This window comes from Amia ocellicauda, chromosome 20 (assembly GCF_036373705.1).
Source record: "Amia ocellicauda isolate fAmiCal2 chromosome 20, fAmiCal2.hap1, whole genome shotgun sequence".
Taxonomy (NCBI): domain Eukaryota; kingdom Metazoa; phylum Chordata; class Actinopteri; order Amiiformes; family Amiidae; genus Amia; species Amia ocellicauda.
This window is the reverse complement of record NC_089869.1, coordinates 18,817,813-18,836,932: the sequence shown is the minus strand read 5'-3', so window position 1 is coordinate 18,836,932 and position 19,120 is coordinate 18,817,813. Positions and strand designations below refer to the sequence as shown.

The following is a 19,120-nucleotide window of genomic DNA, read 5'->3' as shown; positions in this document are numbered from 1 at the left end:
CTTCCAGAGCCGCTCCTTCTCATCCCTGGCCCCTAAGTGTTGGAACGACATTCCCACTGAGTCCTTGACCTCCTTCCAGCGATTACTCAAGACACATCTTTTCAGACAGTACTTGTAATTTAGTCCTTTACTCTCCTGTAAGATAGCACTTACTGTATGAGCGGCGTCGCTAGGGGGTAGGCATCCCAGGCAATTGCCTGGGGCCCCAGGCTTGGGGGGGGCCCAAATGGGAAGACTCCACCCCCGCTCTCACTGGAGAAGACTCCATCCGCCCCCAGTCCGCCCCCCTCGCTCTCACGGGAGAAAATACCATCACCGTCAGGAGTTATTTTGCCTGGGGCCCCCACATACTCTAGAATCGCCACTGCACTGTTTTGTCACACTACTTGCCTTGCGTTACTAGTACTCGTCTTGCTATTTTGATTTCCCCTATGCTCCCTCTCCCTTGGCCCTTGACTGTGACCTAACATCTTGTCTGCACTCATTAGCTTTTACAATTCAGGATGTAAGACCTCATAGATTGTATACACTTGTGTAAATTGGAATTAGTAAAATGTATTATGCTTTGAATTGCACTGTATTATGTAAATTGGAATTTGTAATATGTTTTATGCCTTGAACTGCCTTATATTTTGTAAGTCGCAAGTCGCCCTGGATAAGGCTAATAAATAATAATAATAATAATAATAATAATAATAATAATAATAATAATAATAATAATAATAATTTGGAGTTATCACCACGCAATTTTTCTATTTCATTAATTCTTCAAAGCATTACTTTTTGCAGGTGCTGGAGATTATGAGCTGTCATTATTATGAGTTTGCATACAGAGAGGGAGAGAGAGAGAGAGAGAGAGAGAGAGAGAGAGAGAGAGAGAGAGAGAGAGAGAGAAATCTACCCCAAATGACATTAGGGGCAAAATATAATATATGAAGATGCTCTTTTCAGGGGAGATTGTTTTGTGTTGTGTAACATTCTGGATAAAACATCACCCTTACTTTGAAAAATGTGCTATCTGTGCACTTTAGAGTCAGGATGTGTTCTTTGTTAGATATCTCATTGCATCCTAGGAAGGATACTGCAGAATATATACCACAGGGATATTTAAACAGTAGATGAAACTTAACTAATATTTACTGTGCAACACTAAAATACATGTCAATATGAAATCACACATGTCCATGTTCTTCGTAAATAACACACATCTTTGCGACTGAGAAGGTGTCCTAATAGTTATCCGCCCTTTTTTCTTAACAAGATAAAGCTTGCTTTACTGATCGTCAATAGCAAGGTTTCTTCCAGAGACAAACCTGCATATCTGCATTATTTAAGAGTTTGGCGTCTGGAGTACTGGTACCTAAGCCTATACACTTCATGTGCGCATTCTGGTGGATCTTTGTGCCGCTGAGATGGATAATTAAAAGGCGAATCCACATGCATGGGTCGCATCTACTTCAGAGCCAGGATTACTGCATGGGATCTGGGACCATGCGGGAGGAGACAGAAAGCCCAAAGTTTTGCTCTTAGGTAAGTTTACAAAGCACAACACCTGAATTCAGGACTTTGCTACATGTTTAAAGGGTTTGTTTATCTAACCTTAAAAATAATACTGATCTAAATACACATGTATGGTTTGTTCTTGTTATGTAAGTTGTTCTGTACATTGTGCCGTCTGAATCTGATACATATCCAACAGCTTTGGAAAAGACTTTCACAAGGAAGTAATTGTAACATATGTTCTGTCATAGTATTACAGGTATGCGGAAATATATTTGGGATTAGTCTCAGCCGATACAATTTGACACATCAGTTTATCACGTTTTTAAAAACGATATTTTCAATATAAACTGACAATTTGATTTAAGTAGAGTTAACAAAAAATAGGTCAATTAATATTTGACAGATTTCACAGTATTTGGGAATTATCCCAGAAAGTTTTAAAAAAGTTTGATTAAAAATAAACCCATGCCTATTTGTAACAATTATATAAAGTATAAATGTGTATGTAATTAAACATTTTTAATTTATAAAAGTTTTTTTTTTTTTAATAGTTTGTTGGCTATATAGAACTAATTTGTTTTGATATTTTAGTTGATTACTGCTTGAATTCCTTTACAGGAACAAGTAACTGTGTATGATATATATATATATACATATATATATATATATATATCATTCACAGTTACTTGTTTTTGTAACCGTGTATGACTGTATATATACATATATATACACTTAGTAAAGATGCAGGAAGAATAACATGGTAGTAAAAGCAGAAAAAAATATAATTTTATGGTAAAATCAACAGATAGAAACACGATTGTTTTAAGAAAAAGGGCTTTAGAGCAGCATATATACCCTTTTTTAATGACTGGAACGTTCGAACATGTGCGATATATATTTTCAGATTAATTAATTATTTATAATTTCGTTTTTTCCTTTTCATTAAAATATGTTACATAGTAAGAATGGATTTGTTAAAATCTCCGGCCACATATTTCTCCCTTAAATGTCCAGAGTTCATTTCTACAAAGAGGATTTCCAGTTTGGCTTCAAACTCGTCAGTATCTCTCCTCACTTGATAAATGTTGCCAGAGTTGCTTGGCTGGTTTTTCAAGACAGAAGTGAGAACTAATACCGATCTCCTCCAATTAGCAAAAACACTGCAGAGCTGCACTAAAATGCGTTGCATAATAATAACAGTAATAATCTTATAATGTTATACTTCATAAGATATTTTCGTTCACATGTATCATTCTTATATTCCCGTGAAGTGCCAATCAATCCCACGAAATAGTTAAAATCTATGCACAGTTGCAGGTCATATGTCAGTTCAATTAGCTCCATTTGAAACCCAAGATGTTTTGCGTCAATGTTGTGTTTTGAATGCTTTGCTTTGCACAAGAGCTCAGTTTTGCAGAGTCCCAGCGTTTGTTCGGTCACTCGTTGTACAAGGATCCATTTTAACAACAGGCTTTTCTTCTCACAACGTAGATCTGTAATCGTCCTAGAAACCGTGCTTTGTTTGTCCATGCAATGCCCGTGTCTCTTTATTTCATTGATACAGTTGTTGATGAATTTGCTGACATAAGAAACATCTCTGACATAAGAGATCTCTGTTTGCAAAGTGGTGGAAGTCCTACTTTTTCAGATTGGACTTTTATGCTGTTGTTTTTGTGCCCTTAGGTATCTTTATAGAATGCAATGTACTTTCACTGGTTGTATTTTGAAGATGCAGAGCTTGCTTACTTGGGACATTTCAATGAATGTGCAGCATAACTGTAAGTTTTTCTTGAAAAAATACATCAAGATAAAATTTTAATCTTTTGCTTACCTGAGAATCCTATTCATGTAGCACTGGGCTCTGGTTTTACACAGAGGAAGAGTTTTATTTGGGGGTTTTGTGAACTTTTGTTGTAATAATTATCTATAAAAATGTAGAAATTCTAATTAAACCAAATTTGAGTTTAACCCAGTGTAGGCCTAATGCAAATTAATTATTGAAAACTGAATCCAGTAATAGTGGCTGTATGTTGCAAGTTCAGTCTGTAGCTCCAAACAAAAGGTGTAAAGGAGGAAGGGCAGGGTCAATAATTTTGCAGCATGTGGCTGTTCTAAAAGTCCATTAGCTCCCTGTGATTATCTAAGCATGTGGCTGAAGGAGATAATAGTGTGGTCTGAGCATGTAGTTTAGGGTTTCCTCACTAGGGAGGTGGTTCAGCCCAGTTGTGGTGACTTGGCAGAAACAACAAGCATAGCAAAGGGAGTTGCTTTCCTTGACAGAGATGAAGCAATATAAGATGTGGAAACTTACCAGGATGAAGAATGTGCCCAGGGCAACATCTAATAAAAGCCCCTCCAGTGCACAGGGGATAACGTTTCAGGCAGTGTGGTGACATCCATGAGAGCAACACATTCTGTCAACACTTGCAAAACTAGGCACTTTTATACCAGCTTTTACTGACACAGATGGAGCTGGGGGTAATTGATACTCAGTTTCCTTCCTTCCTCTGTCTTGTTTCCCATTTGAACATTCAATTCATCTTCAGTTTACCGTAAGCAGATTTTGTTTGTTTTATTTATTTGCTAAGCAGTTAAACAACACATAAATCAGAGAATATATTTCAAAATACGATACATACATTTAAAAGTATTAGGTTCAGAATAATTTGAATATTAAATTACAGTGCACGCAATGTTCTACTGACTGCATTACAGTTTTTTTTTTTATATATATATATATATATATATATAGTCACAGTTTTACCAGAGGGACATTGAGGTCAAGACTTCAGACTTCAGTGCCTAAAGTTAAAACATAACGACACCTCCTTCAGAGTTTCTGTCGAGTCAAAGGACCATCACAACAAACAGATTAGAGCTGAGGTATATAAGGAGAGTTTAAACAGGAGAGTGTGCCTCTTCAAAGTTTTACATTGATTGTAAGCATGCAGTCTTTAACTTTTCTTTTTAAGCTTGTATGTCTACATTCTGCATAGTATTGCTTCTGTTTAAATTTGCTTTGCACTTCATTAATTGTGTTTCATATCCGTGTTGTCTTTTCAAAGCAACTAAGAAGCCCCCCATCGGATAACATTCCATGCATTCTGTGCAACAGGGAACACTGCCGCACTGAGCAAAGTATAGCTGGAGATCAGCACTAATAACTTGAAATGGAAAAAGGGATTAGGGGAGCGAGCTCTGTTACAACCATGGCCCAGACGAAAAAGGTGCCGGGAATCGCCCCTCCTGATGGAGGCTGGGGATGGATGATCGTTGCTGGCTGCTTCATCGTCACGGTCTGCACCCGAGCTGTCACCAGGTGAGCTGCGAACTGCTTACTCAACCGCTTGCAGCATGCCACTCTTATTACAACACACAATAGCCAAGAGCACAGGATTTCCACTTAAGTACGGGAAGTATCTGCTTTGTAATCACACTTGTAGTCCAGCTGCAGGAGGAGTAACTTTGGATTTGTGTGTTCCGAATGGGACTAGATTGAAATTGTATCTGAATAAACTCAAACCTGTTAAATCATTTATTTTAATACTGAATACGCTGCAGCTGTGCCTGTAATCTTTATATTTTCTTTATTTTTTGTATTCTATAATTGCTTTAATGACATATATGATCAACAAATGTATAAGCATTGGTGTATTAGTTTGTGGGATAGAACAGTAGCTCTGTGGCCTTTATGGGGACTCTAGTGCTGTCTTTCTGTGCAGCAAACTGCTGCACGCCTGTGAAAGCCTACTTTGAATTCATTCGTACCTTCAGGCATTTTCTTTCACTTTTCGAAACACTCCGAGTGAGGCAGCACTGAATGCAGAGAGAAGGAAGACAAGTGAAGTCTATATTTGGTTTAGCACTGACCCATTTTCTAGGCGGGACAGGGCTCCAGTTGTCTGAATTTGCAGGAGCTGGCTTGTGTTCCCTCGGATTACATTGCAGTTCATGTTGCAGTGGGACGCCTTGTAAACATGGAGCTTATTCGGAACGTGACCGAATCTAATTACTGTGTATGGAATATCGTGACATTTGGGGCCCCATGAATCAGGTGTTTTCTGTCCTTTTAATGGAGTACCCATCTGTGCTTTGGCAAGCAGGGGACAAACAGTTTCATTTACACAGCTGGTTTAAATGAAATGACAAACATCGCCCTGCATAACCTGGGGAGTGTGTGGATTTGTATTAATGTCAGACTAAATAGGCAGTAGATACTTGCAGTATTATGATAGAAAGCACCTGTTATCTCGGTTATATTCCTCATGCACTGATACAGACCAGAGGTTTTTGCATCGGGAGGAGGGACAAAGAGATTGATTAGCTTGGGTTGCTTAACACGAGTATTAACATTCCTTGGTCCACACGTTCCGCGGTCACATGCCATTAGCTCTGGTAGGGGGTACGGGACCTAAAGATTTCAAATCACATAATGAACCAATCTAACTACCTAAACAATCTCTCATACACACAGACAAACACACACATATATGTACATGTATATTGTTTTGATTTCACACACAAGTGCTGTTGCTCGTGCTGTCTTTAGTGTCCAGGGCTGATACACGCATTACTCACATCAACGGCCCTTCATGCTCCCAGTCGGCTACAGACTGGTGCTTTCGTGTTTTAAATCGGAGGGAGAAGGGAGGCTGGAGTCACATGGGTCTCTTCATAGGAGGCAATAAAATGTGAAGCACGTCAAAATGAATCAGCCAGTTTATGTAATCTCCTCAGTCACTGTAGTTTTCATACAATCACATTTTTGTTTTCCAAACAAAAGAGCTCTTTTATTCACCCAGATTACTTGGAACAGCTGTGGAGTCAACGCAAAAAAACAGCAGCTCAATCTATCCATATGTAGTATTGCACCGGGCTCCTGCATCCTCTCGTAAATAAAATAAAATAAAATACGATAAATAAAGAAGGACATAAGTATGCAATTATGCACATATACTACAATATTGTGCACATTTGCCATTTTCACCCATTCTACTCTGTGGGTGATTCAATAGTCAGAGACTTTCTGTAAGAACAAGTTAATAATTATAGGTTTTGTGTGAGCTGTCTTTTCGATGGGTAATGCCTGCAGCAAAATGAAAGACAGATTTTTCTATCCCTCTTTAAGGAGGCTTTGAAACTCAGGTCACCATTTCCTATGAGGAAAGCCAATTGTTACTAATTTCCACTGTTTCATGGCTTTGAACATTTTGTTAAGGCTTGAGATAGTTTGAAACTGTCATTAAAACTAGGACAGGTTGGATTAGCATAGATCCCCTCATTAACCTTAACTAAACAGTTGCATGATTACTAATTTAGAAGCTTAGATTTTTTGCTCATACACTATTACAGCATTGAATGCCAATAGCACAGTTTTACTTCCACACATGAAAATTAGATAATGCTGAATTAATAGGGATTTATATTTTCTATGATTAATACTTATACTACAAAATGTTCTGTGTCTTCTTCTGTGTAGTTGAGAGTGAGGAACCTGTCTTAACAGCTTCCAAAGAACCTTAATGTCTGTCAGTGTTCCTTAAATATAGACCATCCTTAGAAATACCTTTCCCATCAGAGCTGTCAAACTGAGCTGCTTCTGCCAACGCCTAAATTAATTAAACAGTTTTCTGACAACAGGACCTACACCTCTATTCTTCAGCCTTTTAGCAAAGCAGCCACATTTTTTAAATTATGACCTCTGAGGCACTAAATGAAAAAAGACTGCAAAGAACATCATGCTGTTAAGGTTAAGCTAAAGCTGGGTCCCAGGAGTACAGGTTTCCAAAACAAACGACCTCATTTTAAAGATTATTTCTCTCCCCTTTCTTGTTAGATGAGATTATAGTGGCATCTGTATTTAATGAGGAAATATCAGCAGGGGTAATTTAACTAAGTCATGTTGCAATTTATCACGACCTCCCTCTGTGCTGTATTACTATAAGATATTATAGTACAAATGGTGATAAAGCAGAGTTCAAGCATGTAAAGGGTTGATATAATCTGAAAAGAAGGCAGAGCAAGGTCCAAGCATGGGGACACAGATACACGTTGTACATTTATCATGGTATTATATCTGGCATCTCAGAAAGAATCTTGAAAAAGGATAAAACGATTTTCGAATCAAACACGATTTGTGTATCAATCAGCAAAGTGAATCTGTTTGTATTGTAAATGTATTAAATAAACCCTTAGCCACACATTACATGAAAATATCAGTTCACTAGTCTAAATTAAAATGTATGGATGTGCTTATATATTTATGGTCTTGGTTCAAAGTTAGCAAGAGAGCTATTAAGGCCATTTCCGCTGACATGAATAAACGTCTCTGTGTGTTCTCCTGCCAGTATAAGCAGTAGCAGGAACAACGGGCCGTCATCTTCACACTGTGCGATCTGTTCCAGCTATCTGTTGTAGGGAGCGCACTGTTTATTTGTGCAGGTGGTGATCTGTCTCATTTAGTGCTCGTTTTTTTGCACAGGGCTTTTTTTCAGGTGTTATTTTCCCATACATTAACCTTTTTTACTTTCTCATTGAAGCCTTAATTTTTCAAACACTTTCACTTCACTTCTCATACCTCTTGAGGAAACACCGTTATTCCTCTCGTGAACTCCGACACGGAGGGGAAATGATGGAGAACAGTGTGGGAATGGAAATTATCAAAGCAGGAGGTGGCCTTTAAAGGTTTTAGATTAGATTGTGCAGCCTAACTGATACTACAATTGCAGCTAAGAAGTATTCTGTATAAGCAGAGTTAAAAAAAATCTGTTTTTTGCATAGGAAAATATATCCTTTTATTCTGTCATTATTAAGTACCTTTTCATTTGTTGTTATATGTTTGGAAGCATATTTGTAATTAAGGGGCTTTATAGGCAGAAACTAGTTCCAGTTTGAGAAGGGAAAGCTGAATATGAGTTTGACAAGGGGTCTGATTATACTTTTCCCAGAAAAAGCAAAGTGATCTGGAGACAGACAGCTGTTTTGAGTGTGGAATACTTTTGTATTTACTTACTCTGTAACACAATGAATGCTGTATGTACAACTTGTTGGTCTTTCTATACACATATAGGAAAGACTTATACACATTTTACCACTTGTTGGTTAAAATGGTCTCGATAACATTTTAGTTTTCTATTGTTCACTTCCTACACAGCATCTACATTCAAGACGTTTTAAAGAACAAGCAGAAGACTTCTGAGAAATACTAAGTCTACTAAGTTACATATCTGTCATTTGTCCTTCAATCGTTGACATTGTTTGTGTTTTTTACATTGAAAGGTTGATGTCCATCTTGCTCCATGTTCAAGTCTCCTCTGCTGGGCTGTATTCTCAGTATGGTGGTACTGCATGTTCCTCTGCTTGTACCCTTTGACATCTTCCAAAAGAAACATTAAAAAAATGCAAGACATGCTTTTGATTCTCAGTTCCCAGTGACACCAGAGGTTATTCTTCCTGTACTAGTAGTTGAGTGTTGTGAGCAGTAATAATAAACCAAAGAATCTGTTGAAGTCTGTTTTTTTTAATCATTCTTCTGGAAGGGATCAAAGGGCACACCATGCCACCTATGCTGAAAACACAGCACATCAGAAAATTAATGGACCTTCAACAATTAATTGTTTATGAAATATGTGAAATTGTGTTACTATAAAAAGGAAAAAATCATCAAGGTTACGGAAACATCTGTGGAAACAATTGGGGAAATCTAAAGCTTTTTGTTTTTGTAGGAATTATTCTGCTTGCTCTCCTCTATGCTCACTTTAAGGTACCAACTTATATTTTGCATCACAAGAAAGTACATTAAAGTTCAAGAATAAAATACTGTATTTGTATGAGCAAAAATAATGGTTTGATGCAGAAATTGAACATTTTTCTAGCCGAATAAATGGTGTATTTTTTTGCTGCATACAACTGTAGTATTTCAAGATTTCCACTTTCCTGTTTCAGATGCATCTCCATCTTCTTTGTGGAATTTCAAATGCAGTTTGCTCGGGATTACTCAGGCACAGCATGGATTCACTCTTTAGTGGACTGCGTTACAATGCTCTGCGGTAAGGGAAATATTTTCATGTATTTTTTGGCCCATTTCGTTCCTGCCATGTAAAAATCACAGGCCTTGATGTTGAGAAAATAATTATGCCATACAAAAACAAAGGACATCATGCACAAGACCCACACACAACAGTACTTGTTGTCCTTAACCGATAAGGAATAACACATTAGCTACATTTTCAGGGATCTCTTCCCAAACAAATTGATGGTTGCTCCATCCGTGCAAATAACAAGTCTGGCTTGACCCTGACTTCTCAGTCTTCTCAGTATTAATTCAGGACTATTTCAAGATTAGTTAGCACAACAGAGAGGAATGCCCTGGACTTTACTTTAGCTTCAGCATCTGTTGACCTGTTGCAATTTCAGGTTATATATTAACTCAGTAGCCTCAACCTAAATATATCACAGAACAGATGCAATTTCACTTTCTGGGTTCAGTTATGCTCTACAAACATAGAGATACATTATTATGAAATAAAGCTTCCAGCATCATGAAAGAACAAATGCCGCCTCAGCCTGACTAAACTGGCACGAACCTTGTCTGAAATAATATGCAAAGTGGATTGCCATGTGGTACAATTTATTAAATGAACAAGCAGCTGATGTTGCCATGAGGTTGAGAGGCCCAGTACTGAGGGGTGCCCTTCTTATGCAGTTGTGATTGAGCTTTGGAAATAGTTAAATGCTGAATACAAAATAAAAAAAATCAAACATGAACTGCGACTGCATATCAGAGGGATATCCATTAAAATAAATAATAAAAACTTTTAAGGAAGAACATTTTAAATCTTACAAATCATTTGATTTATTTAATTGTGTAATATTAGGACTGTCCCAAATAGAATACTTACGTGTATTTTATGTGCTGTATTGTTAAAAGGTAATACATTTTGAATTGTATTGTGTAAAAATGTAATTTTAATCAAGTTATATCACACATTGCCTGATGAGATATAGGAAGTTCTGTGACTTTTGGCCACAGATCAGATTTGAAATATGAAACATGATCACTAATGTAATGCCTTTTAATCTTATAAACATTCATTTATGGAAGCATTTTGCTCAAGCTTCAGTTTCTCACTGCTTTTTTTTTATACAGTATATTGTATAGAGTTTGTACATTATGTATGTATTTTGTTTGAATGACACAGTGAATTTGTTTTCTACTTTCTATTTTCATTAAATAGTATATATTTAATATACTGATAGAAAGTCTAATATTATTACATCCAAATCAAATCTGATGTGTTTGCTTGTTTCTCTTTAGCGCCGCTTGGCAGCTTCATTGGGAATCGTCTCTCCTGTCGCATTGCTATCATTCTCGGAGGGTTTCTGGCCTCGACGGGTCTTGTCCTGAGCTCTTTCGCCACCAGCCTGGAGTACTTGTATCTGACTCTGGGAATCCTCACAGGTGGAAACATTTTATACACTCATTATTTTTTATTTAATTTACATTTCATGCTATGAATGAAATTAGTACAATCTATTTTTATTACTAAATATAAATACCAGACAAGACTGGCACTTTCTCACTCATGAAGTGATTGCAAGTAAGCGTGTCATTTATTGTATTGAGAATGACGTTTTGAGGTCTGCATGGCTTTATGGGATGGTGTTGCTGTGTTTGTTAATCCTGGTTTATCCTGGTTTATCCCAATGTGTTTACAGGTATGGGATTTGCACTGTGCTACACCCCTGCCATTGCCATGGTAGGGAAGTATTTCTGTGAAAGGAAAGCACTGGCTTATGGGATTGCCATGTCAGGCAGCGGAATTGGGACCTTTGTTCTGGCCCCGGCGGTGCAGCTCCTGATAGAGCACTACTCCTGGCGTGGGGCTCTTCTCATCCTGGGGGGGTTCGTGTCCAACCTGTGTGTCTGTGGAGCCTTGATGAGACCTATCACTCTTAAAGAAGAGGAAATCAGTGACACTTCACCGGCTGAGACAGAACACGAATACACCATTAAACAAAATTGCTTGAACTCACCGCCGGTGCAGCTGATCAGCAAAGACCGGGAGCAGAGCTGTTTCTGCTTCCAGTCGATCCAAGAGTATCGCTTTCTCCTGATGCCCGACTTCGTGGTGTTGGCGGTGTCCTTCCTCTTCCTGGCCTACGGCTGCAGCGTTCCCTTCGTTTACCTCGTTCCCTACTCCCTGAACGTTGGCGTGAGTCACCAGCAGGCAGCCTTCCTCATGTCTATCTTGGGGGTGATTGACATCGTGGGCAATATCACCTTCGGTTGGCTCACAGACCGCAGGTAAGCCCTGAATAATACAAAAAAAGAGATCAGTTCAAGGATTATAAAGAAAAGGGGAACAAGACAAGCTTTCAAAAGCTTTCCTTTCACTCTGCTCTAGCACAGAAAGAGCCTAACCTCAGCTGGAGCTGCTATGGCTCCCCACGGACAACACAACACATGACTGTGTTGACAAAGGATTACATACATCGAAAAAAGAACATACAGGCGGTTGATCTTCACGTGTTTCAGTAATATCACCCTCTAGGATTTTTCTTTTATGCAAGCTCTATATTGTTACAGGTACAATTTCAGTTTAGATTAGTTTAGAAAGAAAATATGAAAATATTTCAGCGTACTGACTTGATTTGTAATTTCTTTCCCTGTAGGTGTTTAAAGAAGTATCGAAACATCTGCTATATGATCGCAGTAGCCATGGAGGGTCTCTGCTGTCTTTTCATTCCCCTTCTGCAAAGTTTCCCACTCCTGGTGCCTTTTTCAGTGCTGTTTGGCTATTTCGATGGGGCCTATGTGGCCTTAATACCCGTTGTGACATCAGATGTGGTTGGGACTACATATCTTTCTTCAGCTCTGGGAGTTGTGTATTTTCTTCATGCAATACCATACCTTGTCAGCCCACCAATTGCAGGTGAGTGTTGTTAATGAACAAATAATCATTAGAAAGTCGGTCTCTCTAATATGTGTAACTTATTTTACCCCTAAGATGTCAATGACAGTGGAATGACATGTGGAATGGATTCCTCGGATCCGGCATATGTTAGCTACATTTTAAACTATAGCTTTCATCGTAAGAAACATGCATACTGTCAATGGTTTACAGGCTTCTGTCAAGTAGAGCTTTACAGACATTTTCCAACCTTTTTCTTGAAATGTTGTTGAAAATATTTATACAACATCTTTAGATTACGATATTTGTCTGAAGCACATAATTGTCTAAGTGACTGTTGTGCTCACACTGATTATTTGTTACATCTTTGAGGCATGAGACACTTGCTCTTGGAACAGGAATATTCTGGAAGCCTGTTCCTCTTTGAATGGAGTTTGTTGTTGTGTTTGTTCTTGCCAGGCTGGCTGGTAGACAGGACGGGCACCTACACCGCAGCCTTTCTCCTGAGTGGCTTCTCCCTCATCTCCTGCTCAATGCTGCTGTGCGGCGCAGCCGTCATTGAAAAGTGCCGGAGAACACGGTCTGGGACTTACACCACCACTAACACAGACCCAAAACTACAGAACTGGAAGAACAGCCAGGCAAATTGCTAGCTTCAGAACAAGAACCAAAGTCTGTGTGATAGAGACACATTTAACACGTCAGCTTGATAGAAACAAACTAATTTTTTGTTTTGTTTCTTCACTCAGTTCAGCCTGATTTTGTTTTGCCTTTTTTGTAATACCAAAGTACAGTACTGTTAAAGTATACAATAAAATGAAATTGTATTGATTCTTAAGGAATTTTACAATGATATACACATATTGGTGTGTGTGAGTGTTTATGTGCATGTGTGTCTGTACAGATTTCATATTTCTTGATTTGATCATGTTGTAAAAAGTATAATACTTTTTATAACTGATCTGGGAGTGTACGAGCTTTCCCCTAATTGCTTAATATGTAAGAATTCGAGAACATTATTATGATTATATTTTCATGGTATGAAACTAGGTTAAAACTGAAAACATTAACTTCTTACTAATCATGAATAAGTGGTTCATGTTTTTATGAAGATGACCAAAGTGTGTTGTTATATGGTTAGATGTCTAATACAAATTCAGAAGCTTTATTTTCCATCAAAGTTGGGTAACGTTTACAAAACTTTTTCTCCACACAATGTGGAAGATACTGACAGTTAAAAAATAAAAAGTCACAGTATAGTCAATGTTCAGGTCAGGACATTTGGTGGTGCCAAAGCAATGGTAATCCTAGATTTGTAACATAATCTGTTTTTTTCGTCTGTAGTCTACTTATGTTTAACCATCAGGCTAAATATCTTATAGTTACCTATGTCAAATCCACCCCATCTTATTTTATATTTGTTTACATGATCTGTGTTACTTGTTTTTGTGTTCTAGACCTCTATTTCGAATAATACGTAATTATTATTATTATTTATTTCTTAGAAGACACCCTTATCCAGGGTGACTTACAAAATATAAGCGCAATACAAAGTGCAAACATACAGTGCAGTACAAGGCATAACATATTTACAAATTCCAATTCACATTATATATGAGGTCTTACATCCTGAACTGTGAAATTGCTTTTGCTTGTATAGTAAGACACAATTGCATGTTTATAGATAATTAAAAGCACCAGAAATTAAAAAGTTGGAAAGTAACACAGGTTATGAAAGCAAGCCATAAGACCTGTATATTTTGATATTTGTTCTTGTGTTGTTGTTTGTTTGTTTTGTTTGTTTTTTAATCATAGATCTCCATCTGGTGGAATATTTTTAGCATTACACACGTGGATTTTGTTCAAAAGGGAACAGCTACTACTTGATCAATCTCTACAGTATTAAGGATTCATATGTAATATCATTATATCATAGAATGTCACACTATGAACAATTTAAAAACAAACAATTAAAATGTTTTTTGCAATCGGATTTCAGTCATGCTCATAAAGACAGATGTTTGATATATTTTAGCAACTTCCTTACTGTGAGCTTTTTCCTGCAAAATACAGCAAAAAGTGCAAAAATAAACGTAATACTTTAAAACCTGATCTGCTTCCATGTTTGTGGTGTAACATTTTATTTTAGTTACCTGGACCCATAAAGCCCATGCAATCTTTTGATAATCAAAAATGTTCAGCGTGTATAGTACATTATCATTTGTATTTCCAGTAACTACATGTTAAATCACTTAATTAAACAGAAATCCCAATGATATATGAGGTCATATATCCCTTCATTTAAGTACTATGCAGAATACATTTATACATAATATGGTAATCCTGCAACTTAAACAGCTTGCAGATACAATTTTATGAAAATAATAATAGCTGTAAAAATATTTTAATTGCAGACACTGCTTGAAGAATTACAGGGACTTGCATTATACAGAAATGCAGGTACTTAAACCTAAACATATCTTTGAAGTGTTATGTGCATAACAAATATATATGGAAGACATTTGTGAAATTCAGATATGTTTAAGCCAACAGCTTAAAATGGAATTAGTGTATTTTGTTCTACTTATTGTTTTCTACTTTGCAAGTATCCTAGCCATGTAATTGCTGCTATTAGATAGGCAAGACTAAAATCAAGTGGATTCAAATATATATCTGTAGCAAGATCTTAGGAAAATGAAGAATATGGGATATCCATTCTGATTACTAATATGACTACTGATAAGTAATAATAAGTAATACCAATATAAGTGTACATACCTTCTTTGTTTGTGTTTAAGGAATGCAAACTAATTTAATACAGTGCATCATGAGATTGTTGCAAAGTCTTCATTCTACTCCAATGAAAGACGCAGGTCACAGAGAGCAGATAGGTAGTCTTCATTGCCAGGGTCACATAGCAGCGCCTTCTCGTAACAGTCAACTGCGTGTTTTTTCTCATTTTTCATTTTATGCACAAATCCCAGAATACCGAAGGCTTCTCCTTTCTGGGAATTCCTTGAAATGTTTTTCTCTGCAATGGCACTCAGTTTATCAAGGCATCTTTCCCAGTCTAGTGTGCGTTGATCCAACTTTGATCCTTCTGTGTAGTGCTTAATAGCAAGAGACTCTTTTCTCTTGTGATAGAACAGAAAATCTCCATAAGAGAGATGTAGTGACTGTACACATTCATTCTTGGCTTTGGCAATGGGAAATATTTTGTGAAACAATTCTTCTGCTTTGGGAATGTCTCTAGATTGAGCATACAAGTTGGCCAGATCTATTATTGCATAAATAAAAGTTGGCTTCTGCATGATTGCTTTCTCCAAGTGAAAGATGCACAGCCTGTGGAGCTCATTGATCTCTGCATCACGAGCACGGCCACAACTTTTAATCAAATTGCTTTTTTTCCTCTTGTAAGAGACTGCTATCTGGTGGTGGAGAAACGCTGAATTTGGGGTCTTTTCCAATGCCCTTTGCAGGAGTTCAATGGATTTATCCACAGTTCCCTGCTGTCTGTAAAACTTTGCCACATATCGGATTACATGGGGCTCATCTGGTGACATCTCCAGAGCTTTCTCCACTAACTCTGTAGCTTCCTCAATTTCTTTATAATCTGCAAGCTTCAGCCCCAAGAGGACCATGATGAAACTGTCATCTGGATTGAGCTCCAGGGCCCGTCTTAACTGTTTGAGGGCAGCTGAGTCTTCAGCACTAACCAGTGTAGACTGAAACCCTTCAAGCCGATACAGTGTAATGGCATACCCAGAATTCCACTCGCTGTCATCCGGCTCCTCTTCCATAGCCTTCTCGAAACACTCTTTTGCCTCTATGTAGTGTTTCCGACTGAACTTCAGAAAGCTCCAGGCTTTCTCAGCATAGGTGGCAGGGTGCAGAACATCAGGAGAGACTGTGGGGAACTTCTCTTTAATCTCTCCCAGCTTCTCCAGGTAGCACTGTGCTTTAGTCAGCTGAGCCATGTAGTAATACACCCAGGCAAAATCACCGTACGTTACAATGAGCAGCTTCTCACATTCATCTCCAGAGTGATTTCTTATCAGTTCTTCAGCCTTTTCCAGATTCTTCAGTGCTTCTTCATTGAATCCCTGCAGGTACTTTGTGAAAACCAGCAGGTTGTAGGAGCGTGCAGTTCCTGCTTCTTTCCCAAGGCATATCTCAGTCGACACGTGAAGTCTGTCCTGAAGGTCGTCAAGATCAGTGTCACCTGTTTTCAAACCCCAAGTGAAGTGACACTCCAGCTGAAGCAGTTTGGTTTTAACTGATCTTTCCTGATTTACACTGTTGCACAGAGAAAAAAGAAATTGGGGGGAATTAATTAAAACTTTACTTACAACGTTTAAGTTATAGCTGTAATGTCATGTACAATATGCAATATATGAGAAACTAAAATAGATGCCAAAACTCCTACAAATGCAGGTATCTGAGACACTACAGAATATCTTCAGATTAAAGTTCAATCACTTGGATATTAAATAATCCAACTAGAGGCTTTTTCTGAACGACATGAGCTGAGAGTGCGAACAGTGGTCGCGTTCATGTTGCACAGATTATCTCTGATCTGCGCTGCTCCACCAATGGGATCCGGGATTTCTGCAGATCTGCGCAGAACTGCGGAAATCTGCGCTACAAGAACGGGACCAACCTCTATCAGGGAACTATTGTGGCAGGTGATGCCCAAGTATTTTTCCTCATCCATCACGATGCCATCCAACTACGGGTGAACAATACGCTCAAAATAGATAAAAGCAATTAATTACGTATAAAACATATATTAGTGCATTATTCGATTTCAATTATATATATATATACACTCACCTAAAGGATTATTAGGAACACCATACTAATACTGTGTTTGACCCCCTTTCGCCTTCAGAACTGCCTTAATTCTACGTGGCATTGATTCAACAAGGTGCTGAAAGCATTCTTTAGAAATGTTGGCCCATATTGATAGGATAGCATCTTGCAGTTGATGGAGATTTGTGGGATGCACATCCAGGGCACGAAGCTCCTGTTCCACCACATCCCAAAGATGCTCTATTGGGTTGAGATCTGGTGACTGTGGGGGCCACTTTAGTACAGTGAACTCATTGTCATGTTCAAGAAACCAATTTGAAATGATTCGACCTTTGTGACATGGTGCATTATCCTGCTGGAAGTAGCCATCAGAGGATGGGTACATGGTGGTCATAAAGGGATGGACATGGTCAGAAACAATGCTCAGGTAGGCCGTGGCATGTAAACGATGCCCAATTTGCACTAAAGGACCTAAAGTGTGCCAAGAAAACATCCCCCACACCATTACACCACCACCACCAGCCTGCACAGTGGTAACAAGGCATGATGGATCCATGTTCTCATTCTGTTTACGCCAAATTCTGACTCTACCATCTGAATGTCTCAACAGAAATCGAGACTCATCAGACCAGGCAACATTTTTCCAGTCTTCAACTGTCCAATTTTGGTGAGCTTGTGCAAATTGTAGCCTCTTTTTCCTATTTGTAGTGGAGATGAGTGGTACCCGGTGGGGTCTTCTGCTGTTGTAGCCCATCCGCCTCAAGGTTGTACGTGTTGTGGCTTCACAAATGCTTTGCTGCATACCTCGGTTGTAACGAGTGGTTATTTTCAGTTGCTCTTCTATCAGCTTGAATCAGTCGGCCCATTCTCCTCTGACCTCTAGCATCAACATGGCATTTTCGCCCACAGGACTGCCGCATACTGGATGGTTTTCCCTTTTCACACCATTCTTTGTAAACCCTAGAAATGGTTGTGCGTGAAAATCCCAGTAACTGAGCAGATTGTGAAATACTCAGACCGGCCCGTCTGGCACCAACAACCATGCCACGCTCAAAATTGCTTAAATCACCTTTCTTTCCCATTCAGACATTCAGTTTGGAGTTCAGGAGATTGTCTTGACCAGGACCACACCCCTAAATGCATTGAAGCAACTGCCATGTGATTGGTTGGTTAGATAATTGCATTAATGAGAAATTGAACAGGTGTTCCTAATAATCCTTTAGGTGAGTGTATATATATATATATATATATATATAAATAAAATAGATAGAGCTATTTAAAAAAAATAACAGAAAGGAAGCAGCTAGAGAAGAACACTGCAATGATGTACTTACTCCATTGCTGATGAATACGATGCAGTGCACATAATATCTCCAGCCTCCAACTCTGCCTGTCTGGCTGGTAGTCAATGCTCTTTTATCGGTAACTGTTCATATATAGGAGGACAGCTGGATCCAGACAGAAAACAGAAAAGTGAAAGCTTTGACGAAGGACAATAACAGTGCTGTTGCTCAGCTGATCTCAGACAGGTTTCTGAGGAAAGTGAAACTGATGAGGAAACGAAAGTATCAGTGCAGGCAGTACCACTGGTGCAAACTAAAGTTTCAATTACAATACTACTGTCTTATCCATCTTAAAATAATTCATATTTAAGTTTGAAAACATCGAAGAATAAATCATAGGCAAATCATATATGTGTTTGCTGAAAGTGTGTCATGTAGGAGCCAACACTAAATATTAAAGACATTTGTGTTCATGAATCTCACTTTTCAGTTGACATACTTTGTGAAACTTTGTTAGTGTTCAACAAAATTCATACTGTTAATACAATTTATTGTATTGTTTTAAAGTGCTATAGTTTCTCATTTCAAACCAGGCTTGATCATTACATT

The 19,120-nt window shown here is 38.1% G+C and overlaps 2 protein-coding genes across 7 annotated transcripts; one reads left to right on the top strand and one right to left on the bottom strand.

Annotated features, from left to right (window-relative positions):
* The first annotated feature begins 1,214 nt into the window (after window positions 1-1,214).
* On the top strand, window positions 1,215-14,528 carry LOC136715714 (monocarboxylate transporter 12-B). Of its 6 annotated transcripts, XM_066693077.1 has the most exons (8): window positions 1,215-1,530; window positions 3,187-3,281; window positions 4,569-4,822; window positions 9,448-9,551; window positions 10,820-10,963; window positions 11,221-11,809; window positions 12,178-12,437; window positions 12,876-14,528. In XM_066693077.1, exons 3-8 carry the CDS (start codon window positions 4,674-4,676, stop codon window positions 13,067-13,069), a joined length of 1,440 nt encoding a protein of 479 aa, XP_066549174.1. In that variant the 5' UTR covers window positions 1,215-1,530; window positions 3,187-3,281; window positions 4,569-4,673; the 3' UTR covers window positions 13,070-14,528. The 6 variants fall into 6 exon arrangements, with proteins under 6 accessions (XP_066549174.1, XP_066549176.1, XP_066549175.1 ...); XM_066693079.1 differs by lacking the exon at window positions 3,187-3,281; XM_066693078.1 differs by lacking the exons at window positions 1,215-1,530; window positions 3,187-3,281 and adding an exon at window positions 3,770-3,981.
* LOC136715713 (interferon-induced protein with tetratricopeptide repeats 5) lies at window positions 11,729-18,765 on the bottom strand. Its single transcript, XM_066693076.1, has 3 exons — window positions 18,563-18,765; window positions 15,195-16,712; window positions 11,729-11,816 (listed from the first exon to the last, which is right to left on the bottom strand). The coding sequence occupies exons 1-2, from the start codon at window positions 18,592-18,594 to the stop codon at window positions 15,269-15,271; spliced, it is 1,476 nt and encodes a 491-aa protein (XP_066549173.1). The 5' UTR covers window positions 18,595-18,765; the 3' UTR covers window positions 11,729-11,816; window positions 15,195-15,268.
* Between the last annotated feature and the right edge of the window lie 355 nt (window positions 18,766-19,120).